At 42.7% G+C, this 24,830-nt stretch overlaps 1 protein-coding gene across 1 annotated transcript; it reads right to left on the reverse strand.

Moving 5' to 3' along the window:
* Positions 1-1,906: 1,906 nt before the first annotated feature.
* Positions 1,907-24,594, reverse strand: LMNB2 (lamin B2). Its single transcript, XM_035348314.1, has 12 exons — positions 24,195-24,594; positions 15,241-15,377; positions 10,572-10,728; positions 9,858-9,983; positions 8,387-8,557; positions 7,196-7,321; positions 6,780-7,000; positions 5,859-6,147; positions 5,260-5,367; positions 5,048-5,167; positions 3,535-3,636; positions 1,907-2,345 (listed from the first exon to the last, which is right to left on the reverse strand). The coding sequence occupies exons 1-12, from the start codon at positions 24,393-24,395 to the stop codon at positions 2,304-2,306; spliced, it is 1,800 nt and encodes a 599-aa protein (XP_035204205.1). The 5' UTR covers positions 24,396-24,594; the 3' UTR covers positions 1,907-2,303.
* Positions 24,595-24,830: the final 236 nt, after the last annotated feature.

A 24,830-nucleotide genomic window follows, 5' to 3' on the forward strand; every position in this document is an offset into this window, starting at 1 on the left:
CTGCACATTCATTGCTTAGTATGTAAGATCACAGAACAATCTTATATTTACAGGACAATCTTAAAGGAGAATAAGAAATCTGAAAACTGGCCAATGTAAAAAAATAAATATAGATCTTAAGAAAAAATGCAAAAAAACCCTCAAACACTATGTAAGGATATTACAGAAGCTGTGGGTCAGAAAGGGAAATAACGTCCAGTGGTTGGAAGGTGCGTTGCAAAAATATTTTTACACTGATTGCATTCATTTGTGTAACAGCAATTTAGAAAAGGTAATTGGTAACAGTATGTCTGAGAAACATAATTTCATTAGATACGTTTTACAGAGAGAAAGAAAGAGAAAGACATGACTTACTACGTATTTAACCTTCTACTCAAGCAGAGTGGGAAAATTACATTAGAAAAATGGCCAATGTCAATAAATTGATCCCATTAGCCCAAACAGCCAAATCTTCCTACTGCTTTTTTGTAATGAATCTCCTGATAACAAGCATAATTCTGATTTTGCACTAGTTTAACTTCAGTAATTCAATATCCCACCCAAAGAGAGAAAAGTAGCGTCTTGAATTTATTTTTAGATGGCAAAATACATCCAGAAAAGCTACTTCTGTTCCCACCCTGCTTGCATTGCAAAGCCTTCAGTCAGAGCCACTAAAACTGACCTTCTAGGTTATATCTGTCAGTCATAATATTGTTCAGAGAACATACATCCAAAAGCCACCGAAAACATCCAAACCTTGTAGCTTGTTTGGTGAGTCTAAACTATTTGAATGACAAGATCAGAGTTCAAGAGTGCAGGTAAAAACAGGATTCTATGCTGGCATCAAATGGTATCCAAACTACTAACTAGTGGAAAAAAATATTTGCTTGTACAGTAGCCAATACATTCTTTGTAACAGTCAATTATTTTCCCCTAGTGCTTAAAGATGCACTGCTATCTGAGTATTAACCTTACGGGAGTCAGTAACCTCCACAGAAATGCAGCACAGGAAACCTGAAGCTAAAGGGACACTGTCAGAGACAAAATGCATCGCACTGAAATAAAAATCATCTGCTACTAATACAAAGCATTCTTTATAAAAAGGATTATTCACTTCACTCACTGTTACTTTACTTTGAGGATCTGAATACTGCAAAGCAATACTTATGTCCAAACCAACAGCAGTTCCTTTTAACTTTAAAAAAGGTCATTAAACTATTTCTGTGCTATTTTGCAAATAGTGCTTAATATATCTGACAACGCTCCTCGGAACATACGACAAGTATGAACACGCTGCATCTAGGTCTGACTAAAAAACTCAACATTTACACAGGATAACCTTTAAAACCCCAAATAGTTATCATTGCCAGAAGTAAAAATATTTTCAACGTTAAAATCTTACGCATTCCGATCAATGCTGGGTATGTCAGAATTATTAAATCAAGATGCTTAACATCATAAATACTCTACATCACAACTTGCATTCACCATTTAACAAGATCTCATTTGTGACAATGTCAAAATCCCTAGAAAACACAACAATTAAAACTCTGTTTTGACACTTCCATACATTAAGATGCTGTCTACCTGAAGAAGGCAGAAGCCATCACTCTCCATCTTCTGAAGTAACGATACGAAGCTATGGTGCTGACAGGATTTATACGCTTGTACTAGGCTGATCAAATCCTGGAGCAGGACAAAATGCCATGGTCCTAAACCAAGACGGACAGAAAATGCAGCTACCCTTTGTTACTCCCACTGGTGGAGTAGCGTTTCTAATGAACGTGGTATGTAATTTTCTTAAGCTGGGCACTGCTGAGGACACCAGCAACTTACTAGCATTTCTTAAAGAGCAGAGGAAACTATCATGAATCAATCCTGAGGCCCTGCATTTGAACATGTTTTCTTAAAATTCCCTCTCTTTTAAAATATATAAGTTATCCTGGGTATATATGCACCAACTATAGATTTACCATACACTCAAGAAGTCTCGTCCCATTTTAGCTAAAAAAAATCTCTTCTGCTGCAGGTTTGTACATAAGACTTTAAACTCTGTATGGGGAAAAAGTATTTCAGTGCAGTGATTCAACAAGAGGGAGAAATAAGGAAATCTATTAAAAATTCTGGCAGTTTTGTTCAGTAAAGGTTTTTTTTTTTTGATTTTTTTTATAAAAATGTACCAAGGAGTAAACTTCAAAGAAATCAGATGATACGTATAAAAATAGTTTTCAGTGGCTCTGGAAGGAAAAAAATAGCAAAAATAAAAGGAAATAAATGGAAAAAATAGCAAATAATAATTTCTTTTTTTTTTTTTTTTTCTTTCTTCACATCACTGAGCATCCTCTAGAGGTTGTTCTGGGATCCCCCTAAAATAAGAAAGACAGTGTTAACTACATTCTTACTAGCTCTTGATATTTTAAGACTAGATTCTGGTCATCATCTCAGCTGTTAAAAGCACCTTTTTCCTAGTTTAGTTAGGTTCAGGAACATTGCAACTACAGATAAAACATTACAGACCACAGTCTGTGGCCAGCATGAAGACACCGATACTTTGGTTGTTGCAGTTTCCTCTAACAGGTTGAGAGGTTGATCTCCGCAGTTCCAGCATGGACAGAGATGGCAAATGAAAATCATAACGTCACTGGACTTAGAACAGGAAGTTCTTTCCTTTATTTCAAATGTTGTTTCAATTTGAGATTTATGCTGCATAGCTGCTTCTTTGGGTGGAAAAACGTTTTTGTTTCAGTTGCTTTACACTATGACTCGTGTTCAATCTCCTTGAAACAAAAAAAGCTTTCAGAACTCAGCTTCGAACCTGCACAGAATTAGTTCTCCATGAAAGAGCTGTTAATGGCCACTGATCAAATTAACCAAGCGTTTGAGATTGAAATAAGTGTAGAATATTTTCTAGAATCACACGTACAAAGCATCTTTCTCCTTTTCACTCTGCTGACTGCTGGTTAGTTATTGTACAACAGTTAACTAAGAGTTATGAAAACAAAGAGGTGCTTTACATAAATCAAGTTTATTTCAAATATAGCAGGTATATACTAAAAATAAAGGAGCACTCCTCCTTTCCTCTTCTTAGTGATTATATTTCCCAAATTATATTCTGCTTACAGCAAGAATGCCACTTCTTTTTATTTGGAGAAGCAAATACTGGAATGGGAGATACTGGCCCAGCGAATACTGTCTGCTAAACAAATATTACCAACCCTAAATATAGTTTAAGTCATAGCAGCACTGTAAATCTGTGATGTGCAGCATACTTCCACTGACATCCCAGCATCCCAATCTGACACTAAACTTCACTTGAGCTGTACAGTTATTGACTCAAGTAGCAGTTCCTGGAGGAACTGCTCACATTGTATTCTCTCTGCACATGGTAGTGATGCTGCAGAGCTGCAAGCTGTTTTGATATTGTCCTCTGCAAGCATCCGCTGGAAAAAGGGACCAGAAACTCAGAACTAGTGAAAACTTGAAGGGACCCCCATAATCTCATTGCAGATTAATCTAACCAAGCACAAATTAAAGACCTGGTCTGCATCTTATTACCTGTTGGTTGAAAATGTCCTCCTCTCCAAACTCTGCTTCATCCTCTTCCTCTTCGTTCTCTCGCACGACTACCGATTTAGTAACAGTTCTCACTGCAACTTCCTACACAAAAGGAAAGACAAAGAGATAGCCCATCGTTTTTGTTATACCATCAATATAACACCCTGCTTAAAGTTACGAGGATTTAAAGCAATTTGCCCCAGATTCAAAGTTAGCTGTGCAACCAAATACCTGTAACACCCTGAAAAGCACAAAACCATTCCTGCTTCTAACTACCAAAAGACAAGTAATGTAATTTAGCTTCAGGAGTTTCCTTTTATTACCTAGGTATTTGCGAAGTAGCAGCCATCTTCCAGGTGGCCATTACTCCATTTTACACAAGCTCATAGCAGACTCAGCTACGAGCTGTCAGAGATATTGTAATGTCAGAAACTAAAGTTTCTTACTATGATTACACAGCATTAAGAACATTAATTATTTCTATTAAATATTTTATATCTATTGCATGTGAATTATCAGGACAGTCTTCCAAACCAGGCACTAAAAAGAATTTTAAAACATCAGGGAACTTCCTTTACTACTGAACTACTTTTGAACACTTATTGGCAGTAAGAAATTCTTTTGTAAGCCTTGCAGCCTTGAAACTGTAGGAGAAAGTTTATATTTGTGGAGAAAAGTCACCCTGAACATACTGGTAAGCAGGGATACTACAGGTAACCACAGCCGGTAAGGACATGGACTTTAAGTATTTCCAGACACTATTTTAACCACTTTTTCTGTCTGAATACTAAGCCAGAGCTTTCTATCTATACAAATGATCCTCCCTCCTACCTTGTCCTGTGCTGCTGTTCCTGCACAAAGTGCTTCCACAGAATTGCCAGCAAGAGAGGCAGCATGAAAACTGATACAACTGAGGTCTGTTTCAGTTTCCTATTTCTATCGGACCACTGGGATAATGGCACGTTTATGAACAACAGCCAAAGCACCATCTTCCCTTGCAGTAGGAGTCTTCTGCAGGGATAGTTTTAAAAAAAACAGTGGTGGGCAGATGTAGGACAATGAAGAACACAGAGAAACCAGTGCCAAATGAAAGCTTCTTACATACTTCCAACATTGAAAAAGCAACCATCTTTCCACATTAATAATGACACTGTATCCCAAAAGATGGTGGGTCCTACACACTGTAACTTTGAATAGCAATATTTATTTTCTCTGCCTCTTTGACTGAAAACACAGTTAAATGCCAAACAAATCCACTACTAGCAGGGAGTTTTTCTAAATATTAGAAAAAAATAGTCTACAGATATAATAAGGAGATAATGATCACAGTTTTCTAAAGTTTCCAAAAATCACAAAGACTCACATAGATACTTAATTACTTCAATGTTGTGACTTGTACTATATTAGAAGACAAAGGGGGAAATCTTTTGGTTTTGTTTTGTTTACCCCAGAACAATTTAAAGAGTTTGGGAGATAACCCAGCCCACATTCTTATTTAACAGAAAGAGCCTACCTCTCCATCAGAGTTTACGAGGTATGTGCGGATATTTCCTCCGGTGCCCCAGCTGCCTTGATTCTTCCACACGAGAACAGAAGGAGGGCTATGAGATACACCTGCATCTGCACCCCAAATCTAGTGAGAAAGACATTCTGTAATCAGCTGTTTGTGTACATTTTTTAATATCCAAAAACTTCTAACTTTGACATCCTCAAAGTATGACTTACTGTTACAGTCTGCCCAGCCCTGAGGACATACTTCGGAGTAAATTTATAAGCGATTTCCTCTCCGTCTCCGATTTGTCTTTTCAGTCTCCAGTTACCCAAAGACTGATCCTAATGAGAAAAGTCAGAGTTATTTAGGATGAGCAAAACAGAGGAAACAGGCATCAGAACTTTCTCTAGATCTTTTTCAATTACATTTATTGACATGGTTGTTAGACACCTGCATTCTAACCTGAAAATATTTTCTATACCCAAAAACAGTGTTAATTGTAAATCCTACAAGGTCATTCAGCAACAGTTTAAGAGACTTTTCACACAAAACAGTTCTGTTAGAGCCAGCAAGGCTGTTTTCAACAAGCTAGGTGCCAGCACGTGTTTAGACAGTCAGGGCACAAACCACATTCTCTTCCTGCACCAAACATGACACTCATGCTAGCGCGGTGTAATATTCACCTTTCAAATGCCACTGTTAATTACTGCAGGATGACAGACCTTGAGAGATGCATATTCTCTCAAACGACTTTATCTACATGCGCGGATTAGGCTGTGCAACATTTCAGTTTAGCTCCTCCTCGTTTCCTAGCAGTTCAGCTGGCACTCACCTTCTCCGAGTTGTTCTTCAGTTGAACATATTTGCCTTCCAGGTCTATCTCTTCTATGCTGATACTTCCAGTAGCTGAAGCTTGCTGGGACATTTGGAAGCTACTGCTACTGCTGCCACTAATACTTCCAGTGCCAATTCCACTTGTTCCACTGCCTGAAAGCTCCTCTGCTTCAATACGTTTTCTCTTGCCTCGGGAAGAGCGAACAAGTGAAGTGCTGCTACTGCTGCTGCTGGAGGTAGCCCGAGAGACTGTAACACGGGAGGAGGGACTTGGAGAGAGCTTCAACCTTAACACAATCAAGCAAGCATTTTAATTAAATGGAAGAAAACTAAGTGAAGATTTTTTCCTAGCTCATTCAGGGAACTACATACAAAACAATACAATACAATATACTCAGTAACCAGATTGTAATATGCCCTGAAGCTGATAGCAGCCTCACTGTGTCTTGCCAGCAGGACTGCATATGAAGGAAGAGGGGAGCTATCCAGTCCTCAGAAATTTTCTGGTAACATGACTATACAAGGTGAAAGACAGTGCTAGTGAGAGCAACACAAATCACGTCCTCCCCTACAGTATTTCTATTGCTAAACAAACTATTCTTGGCCTAACAATTTAAAAAAAGGAAAACACAGAAGTATAAGCACTTGAATAAAAAGAGGAGATGAATAAAAGAGGAGATGAATGTCAATTGCACTGCACTTTGAGATCCTTATGAAAAACAAAACAATGTTCTTATCTGAACACCTCTCCTTACAGCTGCAAGTGTTCCATGTAACGCACCGCAGCGCAAAGCCAACGTGACTTTATGGAATCGCAATATGGTCACTTCTGCTAAAATGGTACAAAAAATAAAAGAAATGAAAATAACACCTGCTAGTCCCAAGATAAGCACATTAAGCACATGCAATCTGTACTTACCTTTCCTCTTCTCCTTCCAGGAGTTTTCGGTAAGCACTGATCTCCATGTCTAGTGCTAATTTCACATCAAGCAGTTCCTGGTATTCTGTAAGCTGCTGCTGCATCTGGTCCCTCATTTCTGTCATCTCCTTCTCCTTGGCATCTAGCATCTTCCTAAACTTATCCCGTTCACCAGCCATCATTTCCTCCAATTCATGAATACGATCTTCTGCTGCACTAGCCTAGGGAGACAGTACAACAGAAAACCCAGTTGGCATCCATGTGGGTGCAACAAAAAAAGCTTACCACCCTCCCAAACATTTCTCTCCATAAGCTTCAGAAAATATGGAGGGACAGAAATTTGAATATATGCAGACATTACAGTGCTTTATATTAAAAACGAGAGCAAAGTTTGTCCCTTTTTCCCCCTTTTATACCTGTTTCTGAAGGCCAGAAAGCTGGTAGCTGAGAGATTCTATCCTCATGCGAGCCTCCTTCAACTCCTCCCGAGCTGCACCAGCAGCTTTGTCATTTTGGTCAGAAGCCAGTTTGGCATTCTCCAGCTGGAAGACAAGTTTTATACAAGTCAGTTGCATTGAGATAGATATCCTGAAAATACCCTTTCGGTAGGAAATGAAAGACATTCAAGCTTAAATAATTTTAAATGGAAATCTTGTAAGCTTATGACCAGAATTGCATAATAAGAAGTGGCTACAATTATTGCTAAGTATTTTCATTAACCAGAAATTTGTCAGTTACTTTATTCCTTCAGGTAGAGTAATGAATATAAAAATATATACTTGTAGCCAGCAATTGCGCCAGTACCAAAGCTGCTACTCCCCTCACACCTGCAGCACTGTATGAACTGCAACTTGCTAACTCAATATTCGCTCATGCAAATAAAACAAAATAGAATCATAAAAGTTGGAAGAGACCTTCCTGATCCTCAGGTCCAACCAACCCCCCAAGCACCACATCCAACCTTTCCTTAAACACCCCTAGGGATGCTGACGCCACCACCTCCCTGGGCAACCCGTTCCAATGCCTGACATTTACAATATCAGGGCTAGTAAGAGCATTGCAAAGGCCACAGTAAGAGAAAAGTGACTATGCAACCTTCTAATGTTCCTCTCAATATGGCCATAATTAGATGGCAAGCTTGATCGGGCAAAGGTTTGTCCTGAAGTGCACCCCTTCCCAAGCTCTCTGACCCATCCCTTCTGGTAGTGGGCAGCAGTTCTTGGAGCCAACTCACTTCACCTCCATTTTGGAGGAAGAATCAGATCTACTGATATTTTTTAAAAATCCACCTTATAGCAGAAGACACTGTCCAATAAGGTTTGTGACACCCCTCTGTCTCACTCCGTCCTCCTCAGTGACCAGAAGTTCCAAGTGTTCTCTCTCAAAGTGGCCTTTCTCAGCTAACACTATTCCTAGCTGTTACCTTGGGCTATAACCTCAGTGGAAGCGTATCTGCCCACAGCACAGGAGGAAACATTTGGGCACCAGAACAAAGCTTGTTTAAATTATAATTACTTGTCTCCTTAAAAGCAGTAGGACTGATGGAAATGGTTTTATCTCCCTGACAGGAGTTCCTGTCAGACAGCACTGTGGATAGCAGTCGTTACCTTAGCCTGATAGGTCTGCTCCAGCTCTAGTTTGTACAGTTTGACTTGCTCATCATGCTGATTTCGCAGATCCTCTAGGGCCTGAGCCATTTTGGATTCATACTCCTGTTGGCGACTAGTGTCCACCTCGACCAAACGATGTTCATGACGTTTTCTTGTCTCTCTTATCTCCTGCATAAAAAAAAAGGTAAAAAGATTAAGCTCCTGCTGCTTGGTGGGTTTACTCTGCTGTGCAGCTGAACTTCACCACAGCCGCTCTCATTCTCCCTCCTTTAAGGAAAAGGGGGAGAAAAAACAATGGAAACAGCTCAAGGGTCGAGAAAAGGACAGGGAGATAACTCAACAATTATCACGGTCAAAACAGACTCAGCACAGGTAGATTAGTGTAATGTATGGCCTATCACTAGCAGGCTAGAACGCTGAGAAACTAAAAGCAAACTAAAACACATTCTGCCCCCATCCACCCTCTTCTACCTCCTCCTCCCAGGCAGCAGCCAGACACATGGTCTGATTTTTTGGGTGGACCCCAGTTTGGGGACCCAGGAGTTGGACTCAGTAATCCTGGCGGGTCCCTTCTAACTTGGATATTCTATGATTCTATACTCCAGCGCCTGTCCTTAGCCACACAGCCTTGCCTAGTCCCTTAATTCAGTTTGAGCACTCACTTGATTCCATGGTAAAACATAACTCAGCCACTAAACTGGCAAACATTAAACTCAACAAAAAGAACCAAAAGTATTGCCTAGTTAATCAGACCGAAATGGTTTGGTGCATGGTCAGCCAAACATCACATCTAGCTTGGGTGAGATGACGGGTGGAGCACATGGCAACTGCACAGAGCACTAATTAAATGAGCTCGGGCTGCTGAAGAATCAAAGGTCAGAGCTGGTTTTCACAGGATGGAATAAACTGACCTAATAAGTTTACTACTGGTGCACAAAGGTGGTCTTGCTTCCCTTTCTCATTCCCCCCAAGTCCCCACATGTGCATTCTCACTACTTATTTTACAGAAGCTCTAATCCTCCTTAGAATCCCTATGAGCCAGTTCAACCCACTAAACAGGTAGAAAATTACCCCAGCAAAAAGCAGGGCAATTGTATACTGTTCTCATCAATGAATACAGGTTCCAGTCAGGTCTAACAATCACTGAAGCTGGTTAAAATAAGGGGAAGGGCCATGCAGCCAGGTGTAGAGAAGGGGAATAAGACTTACCCTTTCACACAGCAAGCAGTTATATTAGCTCAGCGGCCCAAGGAACGGTAATACCCTTGTCACTTGGCTCTTAGGCCTGCTCAACCACTGATTTACCATGCAACTCTTGCAAAACCTTTAACTGATTTATTACTCCACCAATTCATAGCAAGGATAATACTGATTTTCTCTACCTGGACTAGCTAGTAATAGTTTATAGGCAGTCTGAGCAAGATCTACATAAAAACTTTAGAATATGAGGTTACTAGGTTGATAATACCTCCTCAAACACATTCTTCCTGAAATCCAGATCCTCTTGCAAGCTCTGGCACCGATTTTCCAGGTCCACACGCATGAGTGTCTCCTTCTCCAATTGCTTCTTAGCCACAGCATGACCATCTTCAGCCTGGTAGGGAATTTGGAAGACAATGATTTGACTGGATCCCTTTTTTCCATCCGCAATCCCTTTATGGTCTTCAATTGACATTTCTGGACCAATAAACCGTAACAATAAATCTAATCTCAAGTCACTAATTAAAAAAATGAAAAGCGAGAACGTGTGTATGAGCATTTAGAAAAGCTTTCATGTTTATACAGCACCTGTTTAAACCACCGGATTATTTCAGTGCAGACAGGTATAAAGCCAAGGATATTAATTTCTCAAGCAAATATTTCATGTTCTTTTTCTTGCCAGCACAGTCCCACTGGATACTTCTGCCCAAGTTTAAAATTATCCAGGATGTTACAAAGGACAAAATTTAAACATTTACCAAGTATTTTTAAATATTTTTTTCACTATCAAAATTTTGAATATACCATGTTACTTTGGTTGTTTCACAAACATTTCTTAAAATTTATTTTTATATCCAAGAGGAGAAGGTAAAAATTAAGCATAAGTGAACTGAAGCAGTAACATTCAAATATAAACTAACAGAAAAACGAATTTTACAAGGAACCACCTTTCTTGTGCTGAAGGAAACATTCACTGCCATACCTTAGCAAGTTGGGCACGCAAATCAGCCACCTCTGCTTCCAGAGTGCGTTTCTCATTCAGGACAGTATTGAGTTCTGCTTCGCTTCTGTGGAACAGCACTTCAAGATCCTTAATGCGACCTTGAGCCACAGACAAATCTGCATCTTTCTTTTTGTAGCTGAAACAAACAAAAGTTACCTATAGTTACACATGGGTGCACACACACCTTGAGAATACCTTGGTTGCAATTACAGATGTTTCATTACTATAAACTTTTACAACTGTTGTGCCACTAGGTGGCTCCCAAAGTAACCTCCAACTGCAGCTAATTAAAATAATCACAAACCTGTCCTAGAACTCAGCTTGTGCCAATATACTGGAAATGTATTGCCTAGCAAATAGGAACACATCACTGGCAGGCAAAAAAAGCCTACTAAAAATTCTATCTACTAGTCTTCATTGCAAAACAGCTCTCCCAAGAAGTGAGAATTCCTCTCTCATCATTTGTTTCTTCACTTTCACTTGAAACCTCACCATTGACTTGACAGCTTATCAAAGAACATTGTAAAGGACAATGACATCGAAGATGGGTATTGTGAACAAAAACACCTAAATGAAATATAACTGTTCTCTGAAGCTTTTTAAGCACCATATAATAAATAAGATACCTTACTAAATTCCATATAGAAATACTACCATGTTTCTACTTCCACACTGCAGTGGCTATTCCACTCCGAGGAACAAACTGACGGAGACCACGCACCCACGCAAGGGCTTCCCTGGGAAAAAACATGACGACAACAAACCTCTTCCCTTCCACGATGGAGAGATTTGGCATTCCGAGTCTAGTGGCATTACTTTATATGGCTCTCTTTACATATCTCATCTTTGCCACATGCTGACACAGGGAAGCTCCTGAGTCCTAGAGTAGTAGTTAACAAGATGTCCCGGCACCTCCCAAAGCTTGGGAACTCCCGACTCATCCTACTGGCCTTATATCTCATTTTTCTTTCCATATTGCTCTCACCCCCAAGTTGGATGAAAAATTATGGTACAATTCTAAACACGTAGAAAGTACTACTCCTTCTTCAACCTGGCTATAAGACAATGAAGACCTTATGTTCTATCCATACCCCAAAGCCTTCTGGAGCTGATTTTTTGGTTTCTTGTTTCATTTGAAAAATTGTACAGCTCACAAAAATATAATTCAAAAGATGGGCAGTTTTGTTACAACAATGTAGACAATGAAAAATGAAAGCATTTTCTGAAAAGACTTCCCTCAAAGGAAACCCTTTGAAGTTTAGTTAAGACAGGATTTCAATGCTTTGACATAGGAAGCCCTGGGATACCTGCAACATCCAGGTTGTGCTGGCATTTATGACATAGAAAGGATGTGTGGGAGGTTCATACCTTGTCTGCAGTGCAAGAGATTGATGTTCAGGCATCTGAATACCAATTGTGCTGTCCAGAAACCCTATTTCACGTTACTTACTAGAAAATTCAATTGAAATGTGTATAGATGCTAACATATTAACCAATGGCTCCCTTCTGTCTTCTGCAGATGAATCTGTAATTTGGAACCCAAACTAATTTCACTTGACTTCTCTAAAGAAAGAGATGAACATCAACCAGCAGGGCACAGAAGCAAAGGTGGCTAAAGGCATCTGTAGCTGTTTTAATAGGACACGCCTGGTAAATCGTGACAGTGATTATCCTCCTCTGCTCAGCACTCAGTAAGATCACACCTGTGTCCAATACTGCACCCAGTTACAGACTCTCAGTCCAAGAAAACGTCAGTAAACTGGAGCAAGTTCAGTACTGGGCCACCAAGATGTCCCAAGAGTTGAAGTACAGGCCCTCAGAGCAGGGGCTGAGGGAACTGAGCCTGACCAGCCTGGAGATGAAGCACCTGTGGAAGGACCTGACCAGAATGACAAGATGTTAAAGAAAGGAAAATGAAAAAAATATTTTTAAAAATTTATTTATTTGGAGAAATCCAGGCCCTGATATTTGTATGGGTGAAATTAGACAAAGGTATCAATGAAGAGTGGTGGGTGTATGCATAAGCACAGATGAATTTGAAGAGTCAGAGTGAATTTAGCTTTTGTAAAGGGAAGATAAGCTTCCCAAGAAGTCAGTAAAGAAGCATTTGGAAAAGAAAGATCAACCTAAGCCAGCCCACTTGGACTCCCAAGGTTTCAACAACATCCCTTGCTAAAGATGGTCCAATCCAATATGATCGGCTCTAGGAAAAAAAAAAAGCTTGGGATGCTTCTTCTTGTTCAATTATCCCAAGTACTAAAACCCAGAACATGTTAGAACACCAGCATGCTACATGGTAAATACGTTAATAAATAAAACAAATAATCAAAAGTATCTGCCAGGGCATCCAAAACCCCTAGAGATGAATCTGTACTCACTCAGAATACCAGGTTGATAACATTTGTCACTAGCTGAACAAGCTGCCTGAGTACATGGCAGGAAGACATCAGCATGAATGCTTGCACTGACAGAACATGTTCTCTCCTAGACCATAAGCCCTGTCATAAATCCTCCTGTAGCAACCAAGGGTCTTAGAGCACACCAAGTGTGCTGGTGTTGTGCAAGCAGACAGCCTCAGGAAGAAGCCAAGAGCAGAGTAAGCCTCGGGCTCCCTCGTGTGCATGAGCTGGGCCTGATGTCACCACACCCAGCCACACCCCATGGCCTCCCTGGAGCATCCTCAACGCTTCCAGGAAAGGGTTTTTCATGCTAACAAATGCAGGCTTTAGCAGAGAAAGACAGGGAGAAATGCAGCTTTTGAAGATGTTAGCTGTATGTTGAAGGCATCTCTTGAAGGCTAGCTATATTGGGATCTGGTAGCTAGAAAAGTCCTACAAGCTTGTAGCTCTGCAACTAAAATTCACTTCAGCTTAATCTTTAGGAAAAACTTCCCAGTACCCTTTCCAGCCATTGCTTTCTCCTACTGTGACTCTCCCAACTACCCATTTTCTTCTCTCTCTCACAAGTGAGACCAAAGGAAAGATGCCCCAAGACAGAAGCCTGCTGTCTCCTTTCCCAGGAACACAATCAAGGGAGTAGCAATGCCTGGGATCCCTCCTGGCATCTCTAAGCCTGCTGCAAGCATGAAAGAGACACTGAGGTAATTGTAAGCAACCATAAATTACATACTGACCTACTCTTCCATTATACACAAAGCACTGACCTAAGCTTGGCATGTGAGCAGAAGCATCTGTCAGCCTCAGCAGGGAGAATTTTGGTTATCAGCTGGCTGTCAAGAGGACACCCTGCAAACAGATTTTTCAAAGCTGTGTTTGCAAGAATCCTATCTGAGATCTAGCCACATGTCACGAGCATAACCTTCCCCATGTCCCCAGACAGACACAGCAAGAATACTCCAAGTACCTTACAAGCATCTTAAAGGACTGGAAGCAACCTGGTAGAAGAAAATTCCAAGTCAAGGAAGAATTCAATTCTACTCCTATAAACTAAGAACAGACAAAAAAAGTGTGTATTTTCCTCATATTTAGCCTATGAGCAGAATTACCCTGGCAAGTCAGTGAAGTGACAGATAATGGTACTCAACTCAATTGTCCAAGTGCAAGGGAGCTAACTCGAGGGAAAGCACCATCACCACCACTTCAAGTGCACAACATTCTACAAGATATTTGCAAAGTCTCTTAGTGCTGTCAAAAGCCTAAAGAACAGGAGACAGCTTGCAGTGATTCACATTAGCTGCAAAGATAAGATAGTTTCGACAAAAATACCTTAATCAAAGCGTAGAAATACACATCTTGCAGAACAGGATACACGAACCAAATTCCTGGAGATACTGGGGCTGTTCGCTTCTGGAGCTTGCATTAAAACCCAAGCAAGCATAATATTTGCTGTCACCAGGACAACCCTGATGTCCATCTAACTCTGACTGCCACGCAAAACATAATATCTGAAATCAACATTAGGACTGCTGGCCTACGGCTTCTAAGAGGGAAGTTAGTCCCAGCAAGAGGAACATGGAAGTAGGGCTGGGTGGTATTCGTCTCACTTAACTTCAGATGCCTGCACACACCACAAGGTCTTTTTATGGTTAACAAAGGCCTCAACAAGAGCCAGTAAATATTAAAGCACAATTCTTCCAACCGCATGCAGGCAAATTTTCTGATATGAAGCATGCACCAAGTTGAATAGGCTTTATGGTGACTTATTCAAATAGAGATGTTTACACTACAGATATTTCATATTTGGCCATTTCATTTAGGAGCAAAGTCCACAAAGTCTCTCTGATGGCTGACTTTAACAAGAGGGTCCAGCAGAGAAAATGAAGATCATGATATAGGACAGATTACAGAGAAAACAATAAAAATGCTCCATCATAAATAAATTAGTCAGAAAAAAAGAATATTTCATTATTTGTATAACCAGTTAGATGCAAATGAAGAAGGAAGATGGGAGACTTATGGTAGGCTTGTACCAGCATTGCCAGACTAAGAGCAATTTTATGTCCAACAGTGTTCACAGACATACTGACTTGCTCAGGAGCAATCTTTACATCCCAAATCTTACCTACTAGAACAGGTACCAAAATTCAATAGAAGCAAAAAGCATCAGTAGCATCAGTCATGCTGCAAATATTGCCCATTATCATATTTTTAAAAAAACTAAATAATAGATCACACAAGGCTTTCCTTACCTTTTATTGAACTCCTCAAGTTCTGCTCTCAGTTTTCCTATTTCAATCTGTAATCTAGCTCTCTCTTTGGCGGTTTCATCCAGAACTCTTCGAGCATCAGCCAGTTCAGACTCATAGAGGCTCTTGATTCCACTCACCTGAAGTAACAGAAGAGTATTCAGATATGAGAACATCCCAAAGACTAAGCATCAAAGAACTGAAATGGTTCAATAGGTTTCACTTAGCTTTCCTTGAAAAAGAGCGTATGATATGACTTCTGTTGTTTAAGAACATTCTATATTGAACATTTCCAATTAATATGCACCTCCAGTTAGCTGTGATCTAGTCCCAAAGACAGTATTTCAGATTTATTCCCAGCGCAACGTAAAACATACCAAGTTTGAAGTGTGCAAGTCTTCCAAAGAGATAAACTGAAGTGAACTGGCACACCCTACAGACAGATCTTAAATTATTCACACTCGTTTCCACGATCGGTGCTTTGGGTGTTTTTTTTTTTGAAGCAGTAATATTTAAAAACAAACTATGACAAACTTATTTTCTGGAATACGGACTGAGGTCCAATCCGGCTCTACTGTTCTTATACTATGAAGCAAAAAAGAAACTGAAATGAGATGAACTCCAAAAATATGAACTGTTCCAAGACAAGCTCCCACTCCTGTTCTCTACCTCAGAGGATAAAGATCTACAGACCTCTCCCTGTCCCAGCTTGAAAAAAAAAATCTATCATCAGCCATTCAGACTGCAACAAGGCACGTCAAAGCCTTCAACACCTGTATTTTTTTAAACATGTGATCGTTTGAAAGGTGTATCAGATAGCAAAAACTTCAAGATTAGATTGCTGGTATTGCTTCTATCAAAGGGTGCCAGAACAGCTATCATTGATGTAAATTCAGAAACAGAGCAACAAGGGAGTGGGATGAGCCAAAAGCAGAACATACCAACTTTAGGAAGAGAAATTTCATAAAGCATAAAATGTAGAGACAAGAAAGACAACTGTGTTATTCCTAGGAGCGCCTATTTCAACATCAGAGTGGCACCAATGACAGACTCAACCAACTGGTCTTCAAAAAGACTGATTAAAAGCAGTCAGGATATAATTCAGGTCTTGATAGAGTGTATTTCACAAACCTTCTGAAATTAACTAAGATATGACAGTCTGAGGGCTGAAAAGCCATAGCTTGCAAGCACTCTGCATACCAGAAACAACTTGGTTGGCAATCTGTGCAATCTTACACCTTTTTTTAAAGGAATTGATTCTTCCAAGCCTTATTCAACTTAAGTCTTGTTATTTTTCCCTGTTTTTTTCATAGCTGATAGACAGAAATTGTGACACAAGGCAATACAACTCTGCATGAGTTACAAAACTCAGGAGGTTCTACAAAGACGGGTACCCTGGCTGTGCTAAGATCCTTCACACAGCACTCCATTACACCCAGAAGAAAACGGAGATTTTAAGGCTGTAAAGCCTTTCACTATGGACAACCCTTCCATGAAAATACAGCACTTGCAAATAGTACAAAATGCAATTGTTCAAAGGCCAAGCGCTGATTCTGCACCGTCAGGTACTACACCCACAATGCTCCTTCCCTAATGCTGGCCATCTCCAGACCATCACCCCTACAACTTTTATTTACGTTTCCTAAAATACTTGCACTAGGATGTCCTCTGGGAGCTTGGGTCTATGTTGCTGTAGGTTCAGAGAGAACGCAGAATCACAGCGAAGGGCACAAGCACAAAACTCTTCCCAATCCTCCAAGGCATACACCGGAATCGCATGTACAAAGGAAGCCTCTTATCCCAGATTTTTGTGAATGCTGCCACAAAAAGGTAGTGTAAGGATCAGAGCAGCAACAGGCAGTGAACGATTTATGCTTTACATTCAGGGCACTCCAAATACCACCACCAAAAGAACAATGCTCTGAACTGTGAATAAATGCTTAATGCAATCCCTGTCCTGAAAAAAAGATAGCAAGAATGAACTAAAAATGGTAAGATGCAAGCCATTTCAGAACCTACAGGTAAAAAGAGAACCAGAGACCATGGTTCTTAATTAAAAAGGACTGACTCACACTGCATAACCAGTTGTAGTAGCTTAGTATGTTTTTTTTTCCTGCTATAGCATGTTAAACTCTACTCTGCTCCTGTTCCATTAATAAAGACAAGAAGGAAACACATAGCTCCAATTCACAGTCTGAAATGTTAGCAAGAAAGCCACTTTCAGTAGCATTTTAAGCTAATCAACAGACAGAAATAACTGAGAAATCTAACCTGGCCTTGAACACATCCAGGGATGGGGCATTCACAGCCTCTCTGGGCAGCCTGTGCCAGTGCCTCACCACCCTCAGAGTAAAGAATTTCCTCCTAGCCTCTAACCTAAATCTCCCCTCTTAGTTTAAAACCATTCCCCCTTGTCATTATCTGACTGAGCAAGGAGTTGCTCTCCGTCTTGTTCCACTAGTGATAGGACAAGAGGGAATGGCCTCAAGTTGCACCAGGGGATGCTTAGCTTGGAAGTTAGGAGACGTTTCTTCTCAGAAAGAGCAGTCAGGCATCGGAATGGGTTTCCCAGGGAGGTGGTAGAGTCACCGTCCCTGGAGGCGTTTAAGGGAAAGGTGAATGTAGTATCTAAGGACATGGTTTAGGGGGTGATATTGGTGGTTGGACCAGATGGTTGGTATTGATGGTTGGACCAGATGATCCTGGAGGTCTTTTCCAACCTTAATGATTCTATGACAATCCCCTGCCTCCACCTGCTGCCCACTCCTCTGTGGATGCAGCCCAGGATGCAGTTGGCTTTCTGGGCTCCAGGCACCCACTGCTGGCTCACGTTGAGCTTTTCATCCCCCAGGACCCCCAAGTCCTTCTCTGCAGGGCTGCTCTCAATGAGTACTTCTCCCAGTCTGTACTCATGTCTGGGATTGCCCTGACCCAGGTGCAGCACCTTGCACCTGGACTTGTTGAACCTCAGTAGGTTCACATGAACCCACTTCTTAACTTGTGCTTGCTAACACTTCTAGCCCATGCTAGAACTATTCTACTTCATCTCCATCACTCCAGTGAGGCTGCAGTGACCCCAATGCCCTGCTCCTCCTGGTTGTTCCCCACGCTGCACACATTAGCATCCAGACTTTTCAGAGAAACACCATGATGATTCCCCAGGAAGAGCCCGAGAGCTTACCCCACAAGGCTGTCCCACAGGCCCTTTCTTCTTTACTTGCCTATGTTGTGGACGATTCCATCTCATCCTTGTTTTGTTAATTACTGGCTCCTCTGTTCACATAACCCCAGGCTCTTTGCCTACCTACTGCTTCCTCACCTGATCTTAGAGGAACCTCTCTCTCCCTCATTATTCCTAGTCTGAAGTTCTTATCAGGCTGACCAGTCTGTTGACACAGAAACCTCTGCCCTACTTAGGTGGAACCTCTCTCTAAGCAGTTGTCAATCCTGAAAGACAGCTCCGTGGTTCTAGAAACTAAAATCCTGTTGTCAACAGCAGTGCTGCAGTCAACTGTTGCTCCGCAGGATCTGTCCTGTCACCCTCAAGCTCCACCTGCTCAGCAAACCATCCAAGCCTCCATCGCATGAACAGTCACCCACAGAGACTTGGAATCAAACTCGGTACTTTCCAGATCACCCCTGCCAGCATCACTGGTGCCTCCACGGAAGAGCAGTGTTAACAAACAGATGGCCCAAATGAGTCTCAGGAGCTCCTCCACAACAACCTGAATGCCCTGGTCAGCAGCAAACCTCCCGGATCAGGTCAGGAGATGGGGCCTCTGTTTTGAAAATGTAGGCACCATCTGAAGATGAGGGGAAAAAAGGAAGAGAGCACGTGAAGTAGCAATATTTGCACAGAACACTTTGAAAGGCAGAACTGCTGGATGCTGTTAAGCCTACTTTAACCTACCTACTTTAACCCAACTGTGCTGAGAGCACTCAAGAAAGCTCTGTGCAGAGGCTGAAGGACAAACATGAACACAAGCGGTCCTACATCAATCACTTGAAAAAACTGCAAGACATCACTCGGTGAAGACACAGGAGGCACACCAAGGCAACAAGTCCACAAGCTAAGTAAGAAGCATGCCCCATCCCACAGGTGAACCTGGACAAATTGGGTGAGGAAGCGTTAATCACATTAATACACATCAATGTGCAAGAGGTACGTGCATTCCCACCAGCTGTGGCTCCACATGCTCTTGTTCACCTGTTTTGGGCTGATGAGGGCCTACCAGACTCACCAAGAACACCTGTTAAGACCATGGGTACTCTTTCTTCTGATGTGATCCCACCCATCCAGGCAACTGAAATGCCTGCTCAGGACCAGGCACTCATCAGCATCAACACCACTGACAAAGGTAGAGCATTCACATTTTGTTGGTTGTGTCACACCCGTTCAAGGAAATCCGTTCATAGGGTTGAGAGCCAGCTTCTTCAGAGATACAGTCAGTACCATGGCACAATCTGAGTGAAACTCAGCACATGAGGTCACAGGTCTTGGAGGAACAGGGTTACCTTTGCCCAAAGACTTCAGTAGGATAGCTTACGTAAGCATTTTCCCTTCTTTTCCATCCAGGCATGGCAGTTCAGCAGGTGTGAAACTACTGCAGCGAGCTGCATACAATCACCACCCTACAGGTGATGTCTGCAGTGGCAGAAGACCATTTAAGCTTTTGTCTTGGAGGCTACAACTCCAAAAGGACCCACCACTCACAGAAGCATCTGAACACGTATTTCACAGGTGGCAACGAGGCAGCACCAGAGCCACACATCACAGCCCTGAGTAGCTGTTTGCTACACACGGTGCACACGGAGGGCACAGTAGCTGCAGCACTGACAGGTAAGCGATAAACCAGGTGAGACCGCAGCAAAACTTTTGGTGGCTCTGACATACAAGGCTACAGCCACCTTCAGTGACACCCACAGAGGTGGGAAAACACAAGCGAACAGGGAAGCCTGGAGACACTGCTTCTGCCACAAGCGTAATTGGTGTCAGTGTGAGGTCTCCCAGGGATCTTCACTTCCCCTACTCATCCCACTCCTCTTCCTGAGGGTGAGAACAGTGGGATGTGCTCAGAACAGCGTAGTAATCCCTGCCAGGACTACAAAAATGCCTTTTCTGGAGGTATGCAATCATAAGCACTTCAGGGGGAGGGAGGGTATTAGGAGTTCTAGCCACAAAGCCCAAACCCCAGAAGGCAAGCACAGAGGCTGGGAGACTGAAGAACCCCTCACAGTAGAAGATCAAGTTTGCAGCCATCTGAGGAACCTAAAGGTGGACAAATCCATATACTTGAAGAGATGCCTCCAAGGGTCCTGAGGGAACTGGCAGATGAAGTTGCCAAGCCACTATCCATCATAGCTGAGTTGTGGCAGTCCAGTGAAGCTCCCACTGACTGCAAGAGGGGAAATAAAACTCCCCATTTTAAAAAGGAACAAAATGAAGACCCAGGGAACTACAGGCCAGTCAGTCTCACCTCTGTGCCTGGCAAGATCATGGGACAGATCCTCTGGAGCCTCTGCTAAGGGACAGGGAAAATAAGGAGGTGATTGGTGACAGCCAACATGGCCTCACTAAGGGCAGATCGTGCCTGACAAATCTGGTGGCCTTCTATAAGGGGGTTGCAGCTTTGGTGGATGGGGGAAAAGCAGCAGACATCATCTACCTGGGCTGTGCAAAGCATTTGACACTGTCCCCCACGATATCCTTGTCTCTAAATTGGAGAGACGTGGGTCTGACAGAGGGACCACTCTGTGGGTGAGGAACTGGCTGGATGGTCAAATGAGCAATGGACAACCACCACTCTACCGACACCATGCCTTTTCCTACTGCTTTTCCTAACAACCTTAAACCTCCCATGTGCCTTTGATCATAGACATGTCACCTGCTCTCGAGGCAGAAGCTTCAGGTATTAACGCAGAGCCCAGTGGGTGAGCAGTCACTCCTGCTTGCAATCCCATGGCATGCACCATTTGGATACTGAGGTTCTTCTGAAAACCTTCAGCCATTACTAGATTAAACTATCCCAAATAGTTCAACATGTGCAGCAAGCTGTCTCCTACTGACTATGTGTACATGGTAAAAAAGGCTCTGGAACAAAAGCTAACAAAAAATTAACCAGGCCTGCTCCCTGGTGTAAAAAAAATCATTATCTTTGATTCAATAAATATTGAAGTGGATAATCAGGATATGGAAGCGTCTCAGTTTCTACAAAGCGTTGAACTTTTATTCATACCAAAATACCATCCTTCTTTTTGTGGGAAGGGAACAAGCACTCAGACTTACTCAACATTACACGATCACAACCAGCAGGTTTTCGGAAGCAGTTTGCCTATACATCATAGGCTTAAAGAAGTCAGATAAGCCCTTTTAAACAACGTATTTATTTGTAAGAAGAAAGAGGAGCAGATCTAACACATACTGAAATTAAAGTCTGGGAGTGGAGAAAGAAAATCTGTAAAAGGTCAAAATGGTTATTAAATGTGGTAAATATAACAAGAATATCAGGAGGGAAAATGCAGATAACCACAGATAAGCTGGAGATATTCGAATATTTAGCTAAAAAAAATAAACAAAGGAGCCAAAATTTGAATACAGTGCAGGTTAACCAAGGAGATTTTTCACCATGAATACCCTGAAAAAAGAAAATAGTATATTTTAAACATGCAGGACAACATAAATATATAACGATGTACCCAAACAGTGTGCCAGTATCACTGGACTACACTTAATAGTGCTTCTGAATAGAAGTTAGGTTTGTTTTTTTTTGCTGTTGGTCTTTTTTTTTTTTTTAAATGACTACCTTATTTCATGCTAAGTCTGATTACTTTAGGAACACAAATTCTAACAGTGTTACAAGAAAATTGAATTATCAGCACAAAATCCAGTTGACCAGTTTGGTGCTGAAAGGATGGGATTCTGCCATCCCAAGAAACCCAAAAACTGACAGCCACTTGAAGTTTTACTGCTCACACAGTCCTGAACCACTGTCCACAATCCTGAATCAAAGCAGTGATAAGATGGCCAAGTCTCATTCTAGACACATATAAAGAAAAAAATAAGCTGTCCTAAAAAGAAAGGGGAAGCATTTAACAGATAGTCCAGGAACCAAGTGAAGTATCTTACAGGCACTGGCTCTAACATAACACAGAAGGGCTTGAGGAATCCTAGAACATGCCTAAGAATTAAGACTTAAAAAAAAAAAGTCTGGAATAAGAATAAAGAAAGGAAAGCTCAAGGGTAAAGTAAGCAAATTATTTATATAAAAATCTTCATGCTTATTTTCCTTAATGACTGCATCTGAGTATTTTTCCAGAATTGGTAACACAGAACTGCTATTAGAAGGTAGTTTAATTTATACTAGATGTAAGATTATTTCTGTGTGTTGTGCTTGCCCTGTTCTTACTCTCATCCCATATGTTCTCGTTAATGGAATTATATTCTGCCTCCTATATTTAAAGCACACAGTCCCTGTTTTTATCTCCAGCCTCCAGCAATCTACAACTCACAAGCTCCCTGAACCAGACATGGTTTATAGCATGATTTCACATAGAACAAGTGACACAGGCAACTTTTTATGTTTCACAATATCTAGTTATCTCAAAAGCAGTCACTGAAGTTATATTACAACGTTAAGTGATACACATGCATTTCAAGGTACTTTGGTGTACACTGATTGCAGGTAGGCTGACCACTCCCAAAACAAGCCCCAGCCACATTTGGCCTATTTAAACTGAATTACATGAATGTAAACACTTCTCCCACTACCTTCACCAAAACAGACCCCTTAAAAAATAAAAGAGCCTACAGTAGTGCCTCAACAATCCTTCACATCACTCAAGTTACAATGCTGCTATCTGCCAGCTTTCCATGGAAGTTCAACTTAATTAAGTTTAATTTGGGACGTGGGACACCTTACCTTGCAGACTGCCTCCAAGAGATGGAGGAGGGTTTGAGCTGGTACAGGATGGGTGGGACTGCCCCCAGCTGCACCCCTGACTACACCCTTCCTCCATATGGGAAGGAGAGTCCTGGGGGAAAACAGATTCAAGAGAGGAGGGAAAAGCAAAACATTGCTTAGAGAAAAAGGACCAGCCAGTCTGCCTCCAGGATCACAGGGAACGGACCAGATCACCTTCCACACTGACAGATTTGATCCATGGCATTTGAAGGGGCTAAAAGAGATTTTCTCTAGTAATAACCAAAGTTAGCATCAACCCTTTCAATTTTTTCACCTCATCACAACAGCCACAGGGCAGAGACAAAAAAAAAAAAAAAAAAAACCTGACGCTCGGTTTGCTACAACTCACACAACACAGGGGTCCGAGCGCTCAGCCTTCACCGGTTTACCTGTGACAGGGGAACGGGCTACGAACTACAGCGAAGAACCAGCCCACAGCCGATAAGACCTGCCTGAACATTTTGATACCCAAGAGAACCGCATTTCGTGCCGCAAGCCCTACCTGGCCGAAAGGAGAAGGGCAGCGGGCAGCTTCAGCCCCGGGGCCCGCCCCAGGCTCCTTCCCGCCTCACGAGTTTCCACTCGCTGACGAGACCGGCCTGAGCCGAGCTCAGCGCGCCGCCAGCAGCCTCTCAGCCCGACATCGCGGCCCCTCACGGCTCTCCGAGGGGCCATACAGAAACAGGCTGGCATTTCTACAAACCCCCCCCCCCCCCGGCCCGCACGGCTCTCAGCCCGGAGCAGGACGGCCGGGGGCTGCGACCGAGCCAGGGCCGCGCCGCCGAGCCTCGCTTTCGCCCCGGGGCCGCGCGGAGCCTCCATAGCGCGGCCCGCGCCGGGCGCGAACGCGGAGGAGCCGCGGGGAAGGGGTTGGGAGAGCCCCAGGGCCGCGGACTCCCCCCTCCATCGGAGGGAGCGGGGAAAACGCCTCCAGCGAGCCGCCGTCGCTCGCCCTCCCGCCCCAAGAGGGGGCCTGCAGGCCGCCCAGGGCCGTACCTCCCGAGTAGTGACCTCCTCCTTCTCGGAGATCTTCACCAGCAAGCGGTCATTCTCCAGCTCCAGCGCCCGCACACGGTCGATGTAGACGGCCAGGCGGTCATTGAGCTGCTGCAGCTCCTCCTTCTCCTGCAGGCGGGAGATGCGAGTCGGTGACAGCAGGGTCCCGCCGGGGGTGCCGCGGCTCGGGGTGCCTGACATGGCGCTCGATTCGCGGGCAGGCGGGCAGCGGGCTCATTCAATCCAGCCGCACCGGGGGAGGAGGGAGCGGTAAGATGGCGGACATCGCCTCCCCCGCCGCCGCGCCGCCTGGGAAATGAAGTCTCGGCGCCAAGATGGCCGCGCTGCGCCGCAGGGCGCGCCGGGAGGCGCAGTCCGCGGCGCCCTCCATTTTGTGGGCTGCGGGCGACTGAGGGTCGTGTGTGCTCCTCGTCTGGAACTGTAGTTTGTAGCTTTAAAGGCAGGGTTAGGCTGTCGTGACTATGAGTAAAGCACAATACGAAGTCGAACAATCCTGAAAGTGTGGTTTTTCTTTTCTTTTTTCTTTAAAATAAATAAATAAATAAATAAATAACACTACAAACATGAGGGACCAGAGCTATGGATCAGGGCTACTCCTCAAGCGTTCATCAGTGC

The sequence above is a fragment of the Oxyura jamaicensis genome, chromosome 28 (genome assembly GCF_011077185.1).
Source record: "Oxyura jamaicensis isolate SHBP4307 breed ruddy duck chromosome 28, BPBGC_Ojam_1.0, whole genome shotgun sequence".
Classification (NCBI taxonomy): Eukaryota; Metazoa; Chordata; class Aves; order Anseriformes; family Anatidae; genus Oxyura; species Oxyura jamaicensis.